The sequence below is a fragment of the Hirundo rustica genome, chromosome 4, assembly GCF_015227805.2.
Source record: "Hirundo rustica isolate bHirRus1 chromosome 4, bHirRus1.pri.v3, whole genome shotgun sequence".
Classification (NCBI taxonomy): domain Eukaryota; kingdom Metazoa; phylum Chordata; class Aves; order Passeriformes; family Hirundinidae; genus Hirundo; species Hirundo rustica.
The window spans coordinates 48,362,442-48,376,946 of record NC_053453.1 but is presented as its reverse complement, the minus strand read 5'-3'; the positions used below and the strand labels follow the sequence as shown (position 1 = coordinate 48,376,946).

The 14,505-nt window shown below is 40.6% G+C and overlaps 2 protein-coding genes across 2 annotated transcripts in view; both read right to left on the bottom strand.

The window, feature by feature from the left end:
- The window catches only part of PLBD1 (phospholipase B domain containing 1), a 39,370-nt gene extending 35,457 nt beyond the window's left edge, over positions 1–3,913 (bottom strand). Inside the window, exon 1 of the mRNA XM_040063174.2 lies at positions 3,780–3,913. Within this exon, the coding sequence (XP_039919108.1) occupies positions 3,780–3,861 (82 nt within the window). The 5' untranslated portion in view covers positions 3,862–3,913. The remainder of the gene's footprint in view (positions 1–3,779) is intronic.
- Positions 3,914–6,666: 2,753 nt separating this feature from the next.
- Positions 6,667–14,505, bottom strand: part of GUCY2C (guanylate cyclase 2C) — a 52,208-nt gene continuing 44,369 nt past the window's right edge. The window contains exons 21-27 of the mRNA XM_040061875.1: positions 13,497–13,655; positions 11,924–12,116; positions 11,363–11,537; positions 10,339–10,437; positions 9,470–9,564; positions 8,774–8,850; positions 6,667–6,955 (exon numbers count right to left, since the gene is read on the bottom strand). Of these exons, the coding sequence (XP_039917809.1) occupies positions 6,781–6,955; positions 8,774–8,850; positions 9,470–9,564; positions 10,339–10,437; positions 11,363–11,537; positions 11,924–12,116; positions 13,497–13,655 (973 nt within the window). The 3' untranslated portion in view covers positions 6,667–6,780. The remainder of the gene's footprint in view (positions 6,956–8,773; positions 8,851–9,469; positions 9,565–10,338; positions 10,438–11,362; positions 11,538–11,923; positions 12,117–13,496; positions 13,656–14,505) is intronic.

The window sequence follows — 14,505 nt, the reverse complement described above, 5'->3', positions numbered from 1 at the left end:
GGGATCATCCTTCCTGGCAGAACTGCACAGCATCAGCAATGCAGAGTTTCACCACAACCACCGGTGGGGTGTGAGAGAGATGTGCAGAAGTGCAGTGGCAGAACAAGCCTGGGAAAAAGAGTTTCTTATCCTTACTGCAGACAGTAGATATTGGAAGGAACCCTCCTTCAAGCTGCCTGCTTTCAAAGATACATCAACCCTTCTGCCAAAGATAGATCCAGAAAGAGGGGCTATAGCTGGGAGAGGGAATTCTTACAGCAAGTGAGAAACATCTGCTTTTTGTCAAAATTATTCCCTAAATAATTGAAAAAGCAATATATTTCAGCCAGGAATAAGAGGTGGTAGTGGTCCCTTTGGGTTTTAAGCTGAAATCCCAAATCTGTTCTCTGCCTTTTGGGCTCAGTACAGGTATTTCCAAAGTTATGTTAAAACTGGATATTCTCTTTTACTTGGTGGCAGTGGGAGATTAGAAATGCATACATGTGCATTAGAATATGAGACAAGCAATTAAAGGAAATACTAAGATAGAGGACTGACACAAGATGAAACATGAGGAAAGCAGATGCTGAAGAGTACATGAAGGAATGGCAGTAATCTACAATAAAAAACCATTGATTGGCAGAGAAGGATTGCCAGAGAAGATCCAAAATGAAAGAAAAGCAGTATGGAGATGGTCCAAGACAATCTAACAAGCACATTGTTACTAGTATTTATTAGATAAATTAGAGCTACAAAAATAACATCTGACATGCCTTAAGAACACCAGTAAAATTTATTTGGTAATATGCAACAGCTGCTTTTCTTTATGCTTTCCCAGCTATAAATTGTTTTTAAAACACAGATGTATCAAGTTAGGTTACTGAACTACATAATTAGAGAAATAAGTAGAATTCTTTTCCTGGTAGATGAAAGAACTACAAAGTCTGGGAGTGAGAAATAATATTCATATTTTTCCTTAGTCTGACAAACAAGCCAACTCACAAGCAATGGAACACAGGTTAGTTCATATGTAACAAGCCAAATTAACAACTGTGAGCATCTCCTACTAATATGAAAACTACTGGTTTCCTAAACTACTAGTTTTACTAATTTAACTATTAATTTTTGTCAGTGGCTTTCCAAATGTGAAGCTATTTTTTGTAAAGGTGTTCTTCACAGATTCTGCTTATAAACTTTCTAGTAAATAGGGAAGATATCACTCCTGTTTCACTGAAAACTAGTTTTGTATCACTTCAAAATACAAAGAAAAAAAATCTAGAACAAAATTGCACATTTGATTTCAGTATGCCCTCCCCTACAACTAATGTTCAGTAGCAAAGATTATATTATCACAGTATAGCATTTATATATTTCAGGTCAACCATAATAAGGGTGTTTCTGGTCAATTTTTTTAATTTGAAAGAGCTTAACCTATTTTTAAATTTAAAATTTTGTAGAATCATAGAATGTTAAGGGTTGGAAGTGACCTTAAAAATCATATAGTTCCAACCTCCCTGCAATAGGCAGGGTCACCTTTCACTAGTCCAGGTTGCTCAGGCCCCCATCCAACCTGGCCTTGAACATTTCCAGGGATGGGGCATCCACAGCTTACTTGGGCAACCTGTGCCAGTGCCTCACCACCTTACAGAAAAGGTTTTCTTCCTGTATCCAATCTCAATCTGCCCTCTTTCAGCCTAAATCCATTGCCCCTTGTCCTGTCATGACATGCATGTATAAAAAGTCCATCTCCCTCCTTTTTATATTCCCCTTCCAGGTACTAGAAGGCTGCAGTGAGGTCTCTCCAGAGCCTTCTCTTCTCCAGGCTGAAGAACCCCAGCTCACGGCAGTCTGTCTTTGTAGGAGAGGTGCTCCATCCCTCTGATCATCTTTGCGACACTTCTCCAATCCTGCCTATCCTTGTGTTTTGTTTTTTTTAAACCATTCTTTTAACTATTTTGAAAAAGTTGTATAACTCAGAAGAATGAAGGAGATTTCAATATATGATTATGATTGGAATCTATTACAAAACAAAAGTATTTCAGGGCTTTAGAGATTAGCTTAAATCACACAAGAAATTAACAAAAAGCCCAGTAATTTTCAAATAAAGGAGTAAATTGATCTGGCTTTCTTGATCTGCCTGAATATAAGCTATTTGCATTTTCTATTCTATTGGCCTTAATTCATCCTATTTCTTCATGCATTTCAGGTCTAAGTAATTTTTCAATTTGCTTCCAACACCCCTGTCATTATTTGAAGCCTAATCCCCTGATTTATGCTTACATCAGTGAAAAGCAATATTCAAATGTGGCCTATCAATTAAGAGTTTCATTCTTGTATGGTTTTCATGTTCACAAAGATACTTACTAGTAAAGCTTAGAAAATGCAGCAAATTTGCCAAAGTAGTTATAGGTACCTAGTATGGTTACAGGTACCTAGTATAGGTCACCCAGAGGAAACAAAAAATACCATTCAACAAGTAGCTTCTCTAATCTCAAAGCACCTCAATTTAAGTCATATTGAAGAACATTCTCTAGAAACATTTCTCAAAGTGCATGATGAATCATCTTCAAGGCATTCAAAATGCTAAAGAACAGTGAACCAATAAAAAAACCAGAATCTAGACGATTCACACATTCTTCACACATTCACAATGTTGAAAGTCATCTACTCTATTAAACAGCCTAAAGGCATTTCTATTTTCTCCTTTGCTCCTTTGTAGTTTTCTAATAGTAATTCAATTATGATGCTAGAAATCGGTGGGCATTAGGTGAAACTACCTCATACCCTAAACTTCCTTTCATTTCCTCTAGATAATTCATAGCTGACCCTTCCTTCTGTCCTCCTTATTGAAGTTTTTGCCAATCCAGGTAAAGTTTTAAAAGTATGTCTGCACGATGAGATAGGACTGCCCACAAAAAGATACACACATAAAATTTTATGTAATGTAACAACTGTTACGTTGTTTCAATGTGTGCAAATTTCTCCTTGGTTTGTGGCACTTAGTACACTAACTGGGAAACTCCTGGAAGATGAGCACCGAATGCAGCCCTTAAAACCCTCAGAATTTATTGAAAGCAGCACAAGAGAGAGATATTGTGTCCCCGCCCGAGACAGCACGGCTGGAACAAGATGATCTTTAAGGTCCCTTCCAACCTAAAGTACTCTGGGATTCCGTATGAGTTCTAAAGCACAGACCGTGACCAACACCCACAAGGTAGCACTGTGTTAGTCACAAGCTGAAGCGTGCTGTAGGCTACAGCGCAACAACGAAGTCTTCATCCTGAACGATTCCCGTGCCTGCACATGACATTGATAAACTAGCTCGGCTGGGAGCTTAAAGCAATTTCCCACTTGTTGGATCCTCAGTTTGACTCCCCGCGCCCCTTCTGGGAACTGGGCGGGTGTTTAGAAAGTGCCGGTACCGAACACCCACGAGGCAGCACGGTCGGGCCGGCCCGGCCGCCGGGACACCAGGTGCCCCCGGAGCAGCCCCTAAGGGGCCCGGAGGCAGCCCGGCCTAGGAGGGCCGGCCCTGGGGAGCGGAGGCCCGGCGGCCTCGCACCCGCGCCCCAGGCAGCACGAGGCGCGGCTGCCACAGGGGGCGCGGGGCCCCTCTCTCCGCTCCGACAGCGCCGCGCTGTCTCCGCCGCAGCCGAGCCCGGTCCGGGCTACCCCTCCCGACCGCCCGGCAACGCCGGTGCTGGGGACGCTGGCGGGGCAGCCACGATTCCTCCTTTCGTCCCGCCCACCACGTCGAGGGGGCTTTGGCCGGCCACCCCCCGCGTCCCCACTCGCCTCACCTGCGCGGCCGCCCGCCGCTGTCCACAGCAGGAGGACGAGCGCCCAGCAGCAGCGGCCCACGCCGCCACCCGCCCGGCCCATGCCGCCGCTGCCCCGTGCCTCCTCCGAGAGCCGGGAGGCGGCGGGACTTTAAGAAGTTCCCTCGCTTAGGGCTGGTCTCACCGCTGCCCCCGCCTCCTCCGGCGCCCGCCGCGGCAACCCGTGCTGGAGGTGGCCCTGCCGGGGACGGTTGCTCCCCGCGCCGGCCGCCGGGATATGTTCCGGGAGCGGCGGCATCTTTCCTGCTCCGATAGCGGTTTGGAGACCCCAAGGCCTGGCTGAGGTGTGGGAATCACTCCTGGCCGAGGTCCGGCCCCACAGGGTAGTGAAGGCGGGTCCCCTGGCAAGTGCCTCGGGGGGCCCTGGACTTCCCGAGGGTTATTAACCTAAAAGGGGCGAAGGTTTACAAAGAAACCCTTCCGAAAAGACAAAAGAGGAGTTGGGCGATGCCTTGTCAAACTATACGTTTTGCATCACAGGAAGGGCAGCTTTTAGCCCTGTTGGGAACAGCAACTGCTGTGTGTGTCCCAGCAGAAGAAATGAGGGACAGAACTTTTTCTAGGGTTTACAGAAAAAGACAACTTTCCGTGGGGTATTCCTTTGCACCCGTGATTCAGACCATTTTGAGGCACTGTGTTTTTGTTTCACCCAGTGTTGGATATTCTGCCATTATCCAAAAAGGGCCATTATTTGGACTTTGTGTTTTGAGACAGTTTGAATTTGATACCGGTGCCTCATATTACAAGGTCACATCCCAAGCCGTCCAGGCCAAGTAGCAAGCTTTGGCCCCAAGCCCAGGGTAATAGCGCTGTATCTCCAGGCCACAGGGATCCTTCCATACCTATCACTGCTTTGTTCTGGGTTATTTTTCACTTAGAGAGAAGGAAAAAAACAGACATTCAAATCAGAAAGCAGGATTTTTTAAAAGAGTAGTCAAAGTTGATTTTATTTTGATGTGTAGGTAACAGATACGTGCAGGGACAGAACCTTGTGAAAAAGAAATCTACCAGAAGATGGATCCATCAACTCATTGCTAAGGTAACCACTTCTCTTCACAAAATGATACAAAATTTATTATCTGAAGAACACTGGAAAGAGAAGGGCTGCTGAAAATGAAGCACTTTTTAAAGTAATTCTGTCAATCAATGTCAGCAGACGTGCTCTAAAATAATTTGTATCTCAGGGGTGTCAAGGATGGAATCCATAAAACTCTTCTTTAAAATGAGAGGTTAGGTCACTTTTATCACTTCAAAGATCAGAACAGCTCTGCTTGAGTTAATCATAGTAGTCGTCTTCAGGCTTGATGAGTCCAGCAGTTGTCACTACATTACAGTTACACTTTCTGAGTGTTTCAGCTACAGAAACCAGAATAGCCCAGCAGTGCCCAGTAGTGCAGCAGTCACACCCAAGAACCCAGACACAGACACAAAGCTTGTTGATTGGGACCATGACGTAGGAAACAGCAGACTTTTATCTTTTTATTGTACCCATACTCTTTTTAATACATGCCAGTTTTAGCACATCAGGGTTTGGTTTTTTTCTATCCTCATCCCAATGAATGTTTCCATTAGGACACAGAGGATGGTATAGTATTAATGTCAGTTTGAGTTTCAGATCAGTTATATATAATGTGACAGCTGTTGGTACACACTTTCTGCTATTTTTCTGTATCATGTTCCTGAGTGTAGGAATTTACACTTATTAGGTAAGAGTGTAAGCCCTACAGAACCTCATTATTTAATTTTTCCAGTAATCTTTGCAGTTCAGCTCTATTTACATCTACATTGTTCTTTTGATGAGTATGTGTGTGTGTTCTTACAAAGCCAGATTTTCTTAAAAAGAAAAAACAGAGGCAACGGGATTACTTTCTTTTAATTGTTTTTATGTTGTTTAGTTCAGCAAAAATGATGTTCAAAATTATAAAATAATGACTTTGCACCAATTTTATTGTTTGAATACTGACCAATATTTGACAATAGTGGAAGTAGTTCTGCTTTGAAAGCCAACAATGCACAAAAGGCCCTTGCAAAAGCAGAGGTTATTCACTCACTAGATGCTATTTCTTCATGTGAATGCAGATTTTCTTTTACATGTGGCCCCTGTGATTTTGTTGCTTTTTAAAGCTGTTTATTAATATCAGTGCCATGGTGTCAGTTGAAGAACAAGCCATCTGAGTAAAACCTGCTTGACTGTAAAACTGCATCCAAAGTTGAATTGAAAAGGTCTGAGGTTAAGAAGTCCAGATAATTTTATTTCCTTAATTTCTGTTTCAGTTCTGGTTTAGGGGCAGAAGCAGAAGTGGTGAAAAGATATGAAAGTATCTTGTTTTGCAAGAATGACAGTTTCATTTTTCAGGCCCAGGAGATTCAGATAAACTTTAGAAACGATACTTCTGGAATAATCTCCCAATGTAAATAACAGAAGTGTTGTCTCTTGAACAAAGTCAGCTTGATTAAAGAAAACACGTGAAACACAGAGGAAAATGGCAGAAGAGACAAAATAGAAACATATTCAGGTTTTACATATGATATATTTAATTATATTTTCAAATATATTACACCAAACCTTCCATCAAATAAAAATTACAAATTAGATACAACATCTAAACATCATGACAAATTAAGGTTTTGCTGTGAATATTTTCAGAAGTGGATTATTGAACAGGCTATCACAGTTTAAAAAAAAACTAACTAAAAACTAACTAAAACAAAAACGCCCACTATTTTCCAGTGGAGTCACTTTCATTTACCCTAAATCATGCTGCATGTGTCCTAACAAAGTCATCCAACAATTTCAATGTTACAGTGAAGAGAGGTATGATTTACTGATAGCAGGTCAGACGGTAAATAGGATGCTTGAAAAGGTGTTTTCTTTTTTCTCTGAGTCTATAAGCCTCCAGCCTCCACATTAAGTTGTCCAGAGAGTTGCTGCAGCTTTTTGAGTCACACTAGACATCCAGTTTTAAACATACGTGGTAAAATCGTCTGTGCTGACCAGCTGCAGGTATTCCAGGGTACCTGATCGGTAGCTACCTACCCGTGAAAGCTCCTGTGCCTTGGATCCTTCATTTTCCCTTTTCTGAAGACTATTGGTTATCATCTCTGCTAAATCATCTTGTAACCGTTGCTGATTCTCCCTAAAATCAACAAGATGGGGAAAAAAAATCAGTGATTCACATGTTTTTAGTGATCCTCGGGTCCCAGAGATTTTTAAACATTTCTGTTCCCATGTTTTTCTTAATGACATTCACACACTACTGATAATAAGTGTGGGCAGGACCAAATTCCAGTTCTGAATTTGGGAGCACAAGTCAGGATCTTCGTGTGAGTTTTCCATATAGTATGGATCGCTGTCTTTGCACAAGAGGTCTGAGGAACTGTGTCATTATTGACCTTAAAAAGTCATGATCACTTGCATGAAAAGGAAGACACAAATTAGATTCAATCCTAATCAAAATAGTTTTTAGCTCTCAACACAATTACTGGCAACAAGGTTTTAACTCTCCAACTTCAAGTAACCTTCAGTAATGGAGTTGCCATTGTTTCAGAACTTTCTTCAGTGTATTTGGTTTTTGCTGGAGTACCCTACATATGACAGTTTTTAAGGGGCAATTGTATATGAGGAAGTGAAAAAAAAAACATCACTGTGATCCAGCTCAAGAGGTACTTTTAATAGTACCTCTGAGAAGACTTCCAATTCAATAATTCTCGAAGTCTCAACAGATCATATTAATTTTAAAAAAGAAGTTCTGCATTTACAAAAAAGGTGTATCGTGAGGTAGTCTTGACAGTATTTCTTGCTCAGCCCAAACACTTGTATTTTCCATTTAAAAAATAACAAAGCTCATGAGATTCTGTAGCAGATCAAAATTTTGATTATTTCTATTTTGCAAATTCCCGAAGAAAACCCTCATATTCTGCTCAATCTCCTCTTTTCTCTTAGGGAATAAATGGACAGAGAATTTTATTTGTACAAAGGACACACTGTGTAAGACTCAAAACTTACAGTAGAAGCTGGCTGTAATATTTACTTATGTGTTTCAGGACAAGGGATCCTCACGTATCTGGCAAACACCAATTTGCAATATTATTGCTTCAATTTGTAATGAAACACTGTCATTTCAAAGCAGATTACAACAAATTCCCACTTGGTGAAGAGTGATTGTACACAGATGTTTAGAGCAGAAAGTGAGGAACTTCCACATTTAGTGAGTTTGCAGGAAATAAAGAGGTACTCATATGCAAAATATACACTAAAAAAATGCAACGAGTTATCCTGACTTCAGTTTTGCATAGTTGCTCAAAAACATCACTTCCACTATTGCTATATTTTATTCAATTCTAATGCAAAATGATGGCTCAGTTCCAGAACACGAACCTCATATTTTTTTTTTACCGATAACTTCTCTAAATGTTAGAAAGTGAGTTCTTGTTTAATTCTTAAAGACTTTATTCCTGAGCAGTACAACAGTAACTTTGCCCACCTCTTGTAGCAGAATAGTGCTTGAAATCCTGCAAGTTTCATTCCTCTTACAAATTCCTCCACAAGAGCTCACAGGCATAACATGGTACTACAGAGCTGCACACTCAGTTCTCGCTATCCTCGTCCTGTAGTGTGACACATGGGTGCCACTAGGACTAAACTCATGGGAATATTCATGTTTCTCATCTTCCTGTCCATCTCTTGCTCTTATCACATCAGCAACTTGTTCTGTAAGCCTTACACCCTTTTCTAAAGCCAAGAACCTGCTAAATATAGACAAACAACCTTCAGCACACACATAGTCCCATGTAATGAATATTTACATGTTTATATGCACATAGACTTAAGCCTCTAACAACTGGAGGCAAATTCAATGTATAAAAAATCCACAAGGGCCAAGGAGGAACAATAAAGGCTAAAGTGCAAAGAATGGTAATTTCTCCTCCCTTTTCTTATAAAAAGACCATCTTACACAGAAGGAGGTGTTGGGAGATTGTATTTCTTGTCCTCAGTACCCGTCAACCAGTAGGTGATTTCTGTTCCTCTGCCCTATATATATGACAAAGAAGAGAAAGCACAGTTTTGGGATTAGAATGCAATTTCCTGTAGTTAATTTACTTAAATAATGTTGCACATTTCTATGTTTGCCTTTGCTTCTTTTCAGTAACTGGTGCTAACAGCAAGGGATTACAAATTAGATGTGAGAAGAAGAAAGGGGGAGATGCAGCTGCACACTCACTTCCTTGTTCCATAACTTGAAACACAAGTTGTGGGAGAGGTAGGCTGTGCTGCCTGCCATCAGCTCTCAAGGACAGAGAAGTGTAATAGATTGAAATAAATGGATTGGTAGATACTAGAGCATTAACAACTTAACACTAGATTCAGCTTCCCCTTTCAGCTGATTACTTCACTCTACAATCTTCTGTTCCAAATGGTATATTTCATTTACTCTCCACATCTTTATGTTTCTTTAATGTATGAGTTAGGGGGCTCTTCACTGCCTTCCTTGTCTTTATAGAAATGTCTTCAACCACTAGAGACTGTGATACCAATTGATCAGTAATCCTTGTTCTCCAGCTGTTAATTAAGTTCTGGGGTACTCTCAGGTGTACAATACTTTTTACTATTCCTCCTCTTTGTGTCCATGCTTGCACATGGTAAAGATTACCTTCAAGTATGTTTCTCCTCTCTCTTCGTACTGGAATTGGCAGTCTGTTCTTTTCAGGATGTTAATTGTGGAACCGCTTACATGAATCCTTAAAGCTAAAAAAATAAAGAGACAATGAAAGCTCAGCTTGGAAACATCTCACATACATTAAGTATATGTGAAAACTGGTGCTATAACAGAAGCTCCTTCAATTGTTATCATCATAAATTCTGAGAGCCAGGTTAAATGAGAAGCAATTACACTGCTGTATGAAAAATATGACTCCACTACAGAGCATATCTAAGCAGGAATAACTGGTACAGCCCTTGATCTGAAATACAAGTGACAATGGTATCTGTAGTAGTTAGATGTCAAAAGGGAAAAGACTAACTGTGAGTGACCTATATAGAGAATGCTAATGTGAAGACACTGGGCAGAAGGATGAAAAACTGGCTCTTGCCACAGCTCCCTAATGGTGAAGTTGATGACATAATTGCTTCAACTTAAAATACACAGTCAGTATATTTACACAACAAAACTGTAATACAATTCTAGGTCAAACTAAAATCTATGGTTTATAGAGTAAAACTAAATTCCAGACATATAAATATCATATCTTCCAGAGGAATTCAGGCAGTGAACCAGCCTACAAACTCCCAGTTACCAGGACTGAAGCATAAACAAGGAACAACTCTTCATTGCCCAGTGAAGTGCCCACTGTCACTTTGGACAATTAAATAATTGGTAATCAAAACAAAAATGGCTTCTTTATCTTTAAAACTTCTGCAAGCTGATAATAAATTGTTCTCAGCTGAAAACAGACACTTCAGTCACAAACTAACCAATAGCCTGTGGTCCTGTTACACTGACAGCTAAAATTAAATCCTTACGCAAGCCTGTGGATTCCATCCGAGAAGCTGTGTTTACTGTGTCTCCAAACAAACAGTAACGAGGCATTTTTATTCCAACCACACCAGCTGCACATGGACCTAGAAATGGGATGCAGAGAGATAAAAAGGGTGAATCAAGAGACTTGATTTATTTGGAAGGTGTTCCACCTGTTGCATAGCAGTGCAGAGCCCGGGGGAACTTGGCATTCCTCACCAATGGCAATACTTTCTACCTCACTTCCCACAGTATCTTGTGATCTCCCACACAAACCTAGCCTAGCTCTGTTTTTCTTGCATAATCCAATAAGATCATATAAAGGACACAGCTGCACAGTGTTAATCATATGTAAGCAAAATTTCTGTGCAGAAAAAAAGAAGTACATTTATTAACTGTCAGGTTTGGAAGCAAGAGAAAAATAGAACAACCTTCATTATGCAAGGGCAAATAGTGGTGTCTCAAGAGGCTTCCCAGTGCCTCGGTGACCTTCCCTGATGTGTTCCTCCCCTGGCAGCTGGTGTTGAGGTGGTTGAGGAATTTCCCAAAGTTGTTGTGCTATCTGGAGTTCCCCTTTGACAAAAAGTGTTTTTATATATAAATTAAAACATTAAGTCCCACACAGATTCAACAAAAGTTTTGCCTCCAAAAGCACAAAATACAGGCTTGCATTTTTTGCCTAGATAAGCATAGCTGGCCATGACTGATCTCCACTTCAGTCAGAGAAAAATAATCTGTGAAGGCTTATTTGATACAACTGGTTTAATCACACCAGGAACAGTGGTTGTTGCTCATCCTAGTTACTGACTTAGGCTGTGAATTAATGGCTATGGGCTATTTCACTACAGCAGGGGCAAAACAGTCGCTTATTTACTTCTGCTACTCTTCCTCTATGAATATCTTTTTTCAACCTGATACTTCATGAGGAGGGCAATTGTGTATGGTGTATTACCAGATCCTGTATGGGTGTTAATTCTGTACAAAACCAGGCAACAACACTGTCGCTGTTGATCTAGCGCTACTGTATACCAGAGTGAATTCCTATGCGAATCCAAACAGGCAGCCCTGGCAGATGTCTCAGTTCAAAAGATCCCATGAAGCTGAGGATGTCCAGAGCCATCATGGAGATGTCCACTGCGTGCCGGTTGCCATTTCTCTTCGGTAAACCACTCACCACCATGTAAGCATCACCAATGGTCTCCACCTGTGGAAATAAAATCAGAACTCACTACTTCCAGACATTGAAAAGTTCATCTTTAGTTAAAAGCAGAAAGATTTTATCAGATCCTCTTGTTCATGACTAAACATTTCTTCCCCTCAGAGTAGGATTGATTAGTTTAAGGTAGGTGACACCATTTGGGTATATGAGTGTTTATAACTATACCAAACATTCCAGTTAATGAATGTGTGACCACCTACTGTAGAAAATTTGGTAAAAGTAGGCACAGTGAAAGCATATTTAAATGAAGTAATCCTGACCTGTTTTCCTCTCTTTTGCTTTGTTTAGAAGGCAGATTCCCAATTCCACATCATGCAATTTGATTTGTGTGTCCACTGCTTGTAAATGAGCAGAAGTACAGAGGTAATCACCTTGTAAACATCATGATGGTCAAGAATGTGGTCAAAGTTCTTGTAGATATCATTAAGCATATCTACCACCTCCATAGGGGTGCTGTATCTGCAAAGCGTGGTGAAGCCAACAATGTCACTGAAGTAGATAGTGACTTCTTCAAACAGCTCTGGCTCTACCAGGCCAGTCTCCTTCAAAGACTTTACTACTGGCCTGTGGAAATAGAGAAGGCAGGAACACAGATGACTAGTGTTTACTATTAAAGGTATTTTTTCATGCAACCCTATCACAGTATTGCTTTCTGTGTAGGAAACATTAAATAGTTTGTTGAAACTGCCATTGTAATCACGTTTTAGATGTCCATAAGGCCTTTCAACCAGGGACCTCAAAAGAACTCACAAACTTTCAAAACCCAAGTGCATGAATAGCCATGAGGAAACTGAGACACAGGCAACTGAGCTTCTTAGATAAGGTCAGAAACAGGAATATTGACTCAAATTTAAAACTGAAATTCTGAACTTCCTGGCATGTACACCTATATTCTACCCATACAATAAGTAAGAAAAGACATATATTTTCTGTTTTCCCAGCACAGAAGTAATTTCATAGTAATAATTACATCAACTCATCCTGATTTCAGATGAGATATCTTAGTCTGGTAATTTATGGAAGAAAAATTCAATACTATGACAGTCAGTGTCTATTCAAGAGGGACCTTCTTTTTCTTGCAATTTTAAATCCAGGGAAATATCTGTTCCTAGCGGTGATATTAGAAGAGAGGAACTGAAAGAGACCCAGAAAATTATAGGTTTTGCACAATGCTGTGTTCCATATACAATGACATAGTAACAGTGTGGTAGGAAAAAGAAAGAGTAGAAGGAGACATTAATTCCTAGTTGCACTGTCTATACAGCCAGATCATTCCTGATTTTCCTCAAAACTGGATTGAACAAACACTTTTTTTTTTTTTTTTAAATTGTGTGTTGGGGGGGGGAGGAGTCATAAAATCTCTAACCTGACTACTGAAATACCCTCAAAATGACATACCAGGATAGTTTTACTATTCCAAATGTGTGCAATACCAAAATTACTGGTATTACCAATATCAGAATGTCAATAATACTTATCCTATAGCAGACTCTGAAGAATCCATCTAACCCAGTATGGCCCAGCCAGCCTCAGCCCCTCTCTTGCATTGCTGAATCCCAGCCTGAAGCTGGACTCCTTTCCTGCTCTTCAGCTGAAGACACTCCTAACCAGCAAGGTCCTGGTCTCAGAGCTCTGTGATGTGGGATCACTGTAGATCTGTGCTCCCTGGAAGGCAGTGAAAGAGAGGCTTCTACTGGAAAGGGGGATACTATCCTGTGCATGAAGAGATGTTGAGCAAGATAATGGGTCCCAATACCATCTTGGCATGAAACTCTACTCTCTCTATAGGGCGGAAAGCTCATGGACAGCTGCTTCTTCTTTCTTTCCTCACAGGATTAGATTAGGTGGGAAGATATAGAACATAAACATTAATCCTATCCCCTACTCTGTAAGAATCAGATGTATGTAAATAAAATGCCAGCGAAAAGCCTCGTGGCCAGTTACCTTGGAAGTAACATGAAATTCAGCCTGTCTGCTCTGTCCCTCTCTGCTTTGTACAGCTCTGTCCTTTCTTCCACCAGGTGTTCCAAGTTCCGGGAGTACAGCTGTAGACGCCGGATCAGGGTATCCATGTAGCTTTCATTGGTCTGGCCATGGAAATTACTGTAAATAACAGAATTACACAGGAGTCAAGAAGAGCAACTGATAGATGTAAATTGTTGGGAGCAGCTAAAAGGAGGCAAAAAAGCAGGAACAGAAAACTTCTCCAGTGTTTGACTTTCCTGTAGTTAGAACACAAAGTGCCTCAAGTGCATCATTCTTTTGCTTGCTTATCTAAATGAGGCCTTATGTAGATGATTTGAAAGTCTGTAATCCACACTTGTCAGTTGGAGCTGGTAATTTTCAAAGCACCCTTCAATCACCTAACCCTGCTAATATTGTCAATTCCAGATTATTTTAGGCAACCCAGGAACATTCATTTGTAAAAAGTAACTGAGAAGCTCAGATTCTGAGAGGAAGCTAAAAATAATAGGTAGAAAATTGCACGTTTAGATGGGGACTTCAGCCAGAAGAATTAAGACTAGTTTTACTCACAAAATCCCGCTGACTCAAGCCTACTAACCCCTGGAAGCAGAAGTGTGGTAACATGATCCACTCAAACCTGTTTTTGTCTGGGCAGCCTACACTCACCAAAGCAGTCTGAAAGTAATTGGGACCAAGCTGACTGGAAGAGTCAGATTAGTATTGTATCCAACAGGACTTCAAAATCAGTCTTACTTTAAACAAATTTTATATCAGGGATGTATCATCTTAGACCCACATGAGAAGAACACCATATTGCAAGTGACAAAAGGCAATCTCTTTGCTTTTGTAGAATGGAGGCTTAGGAGCTGTACCAGGAAGCCTCTATATTTAGCTGTAGAAAGATTATTCAGCTGATACATTCAGTTATGCATAGTACAGTTGTCCTGCCCATGTAAAGTGAAGAATGATGATACTGTTGGGGTTTGTT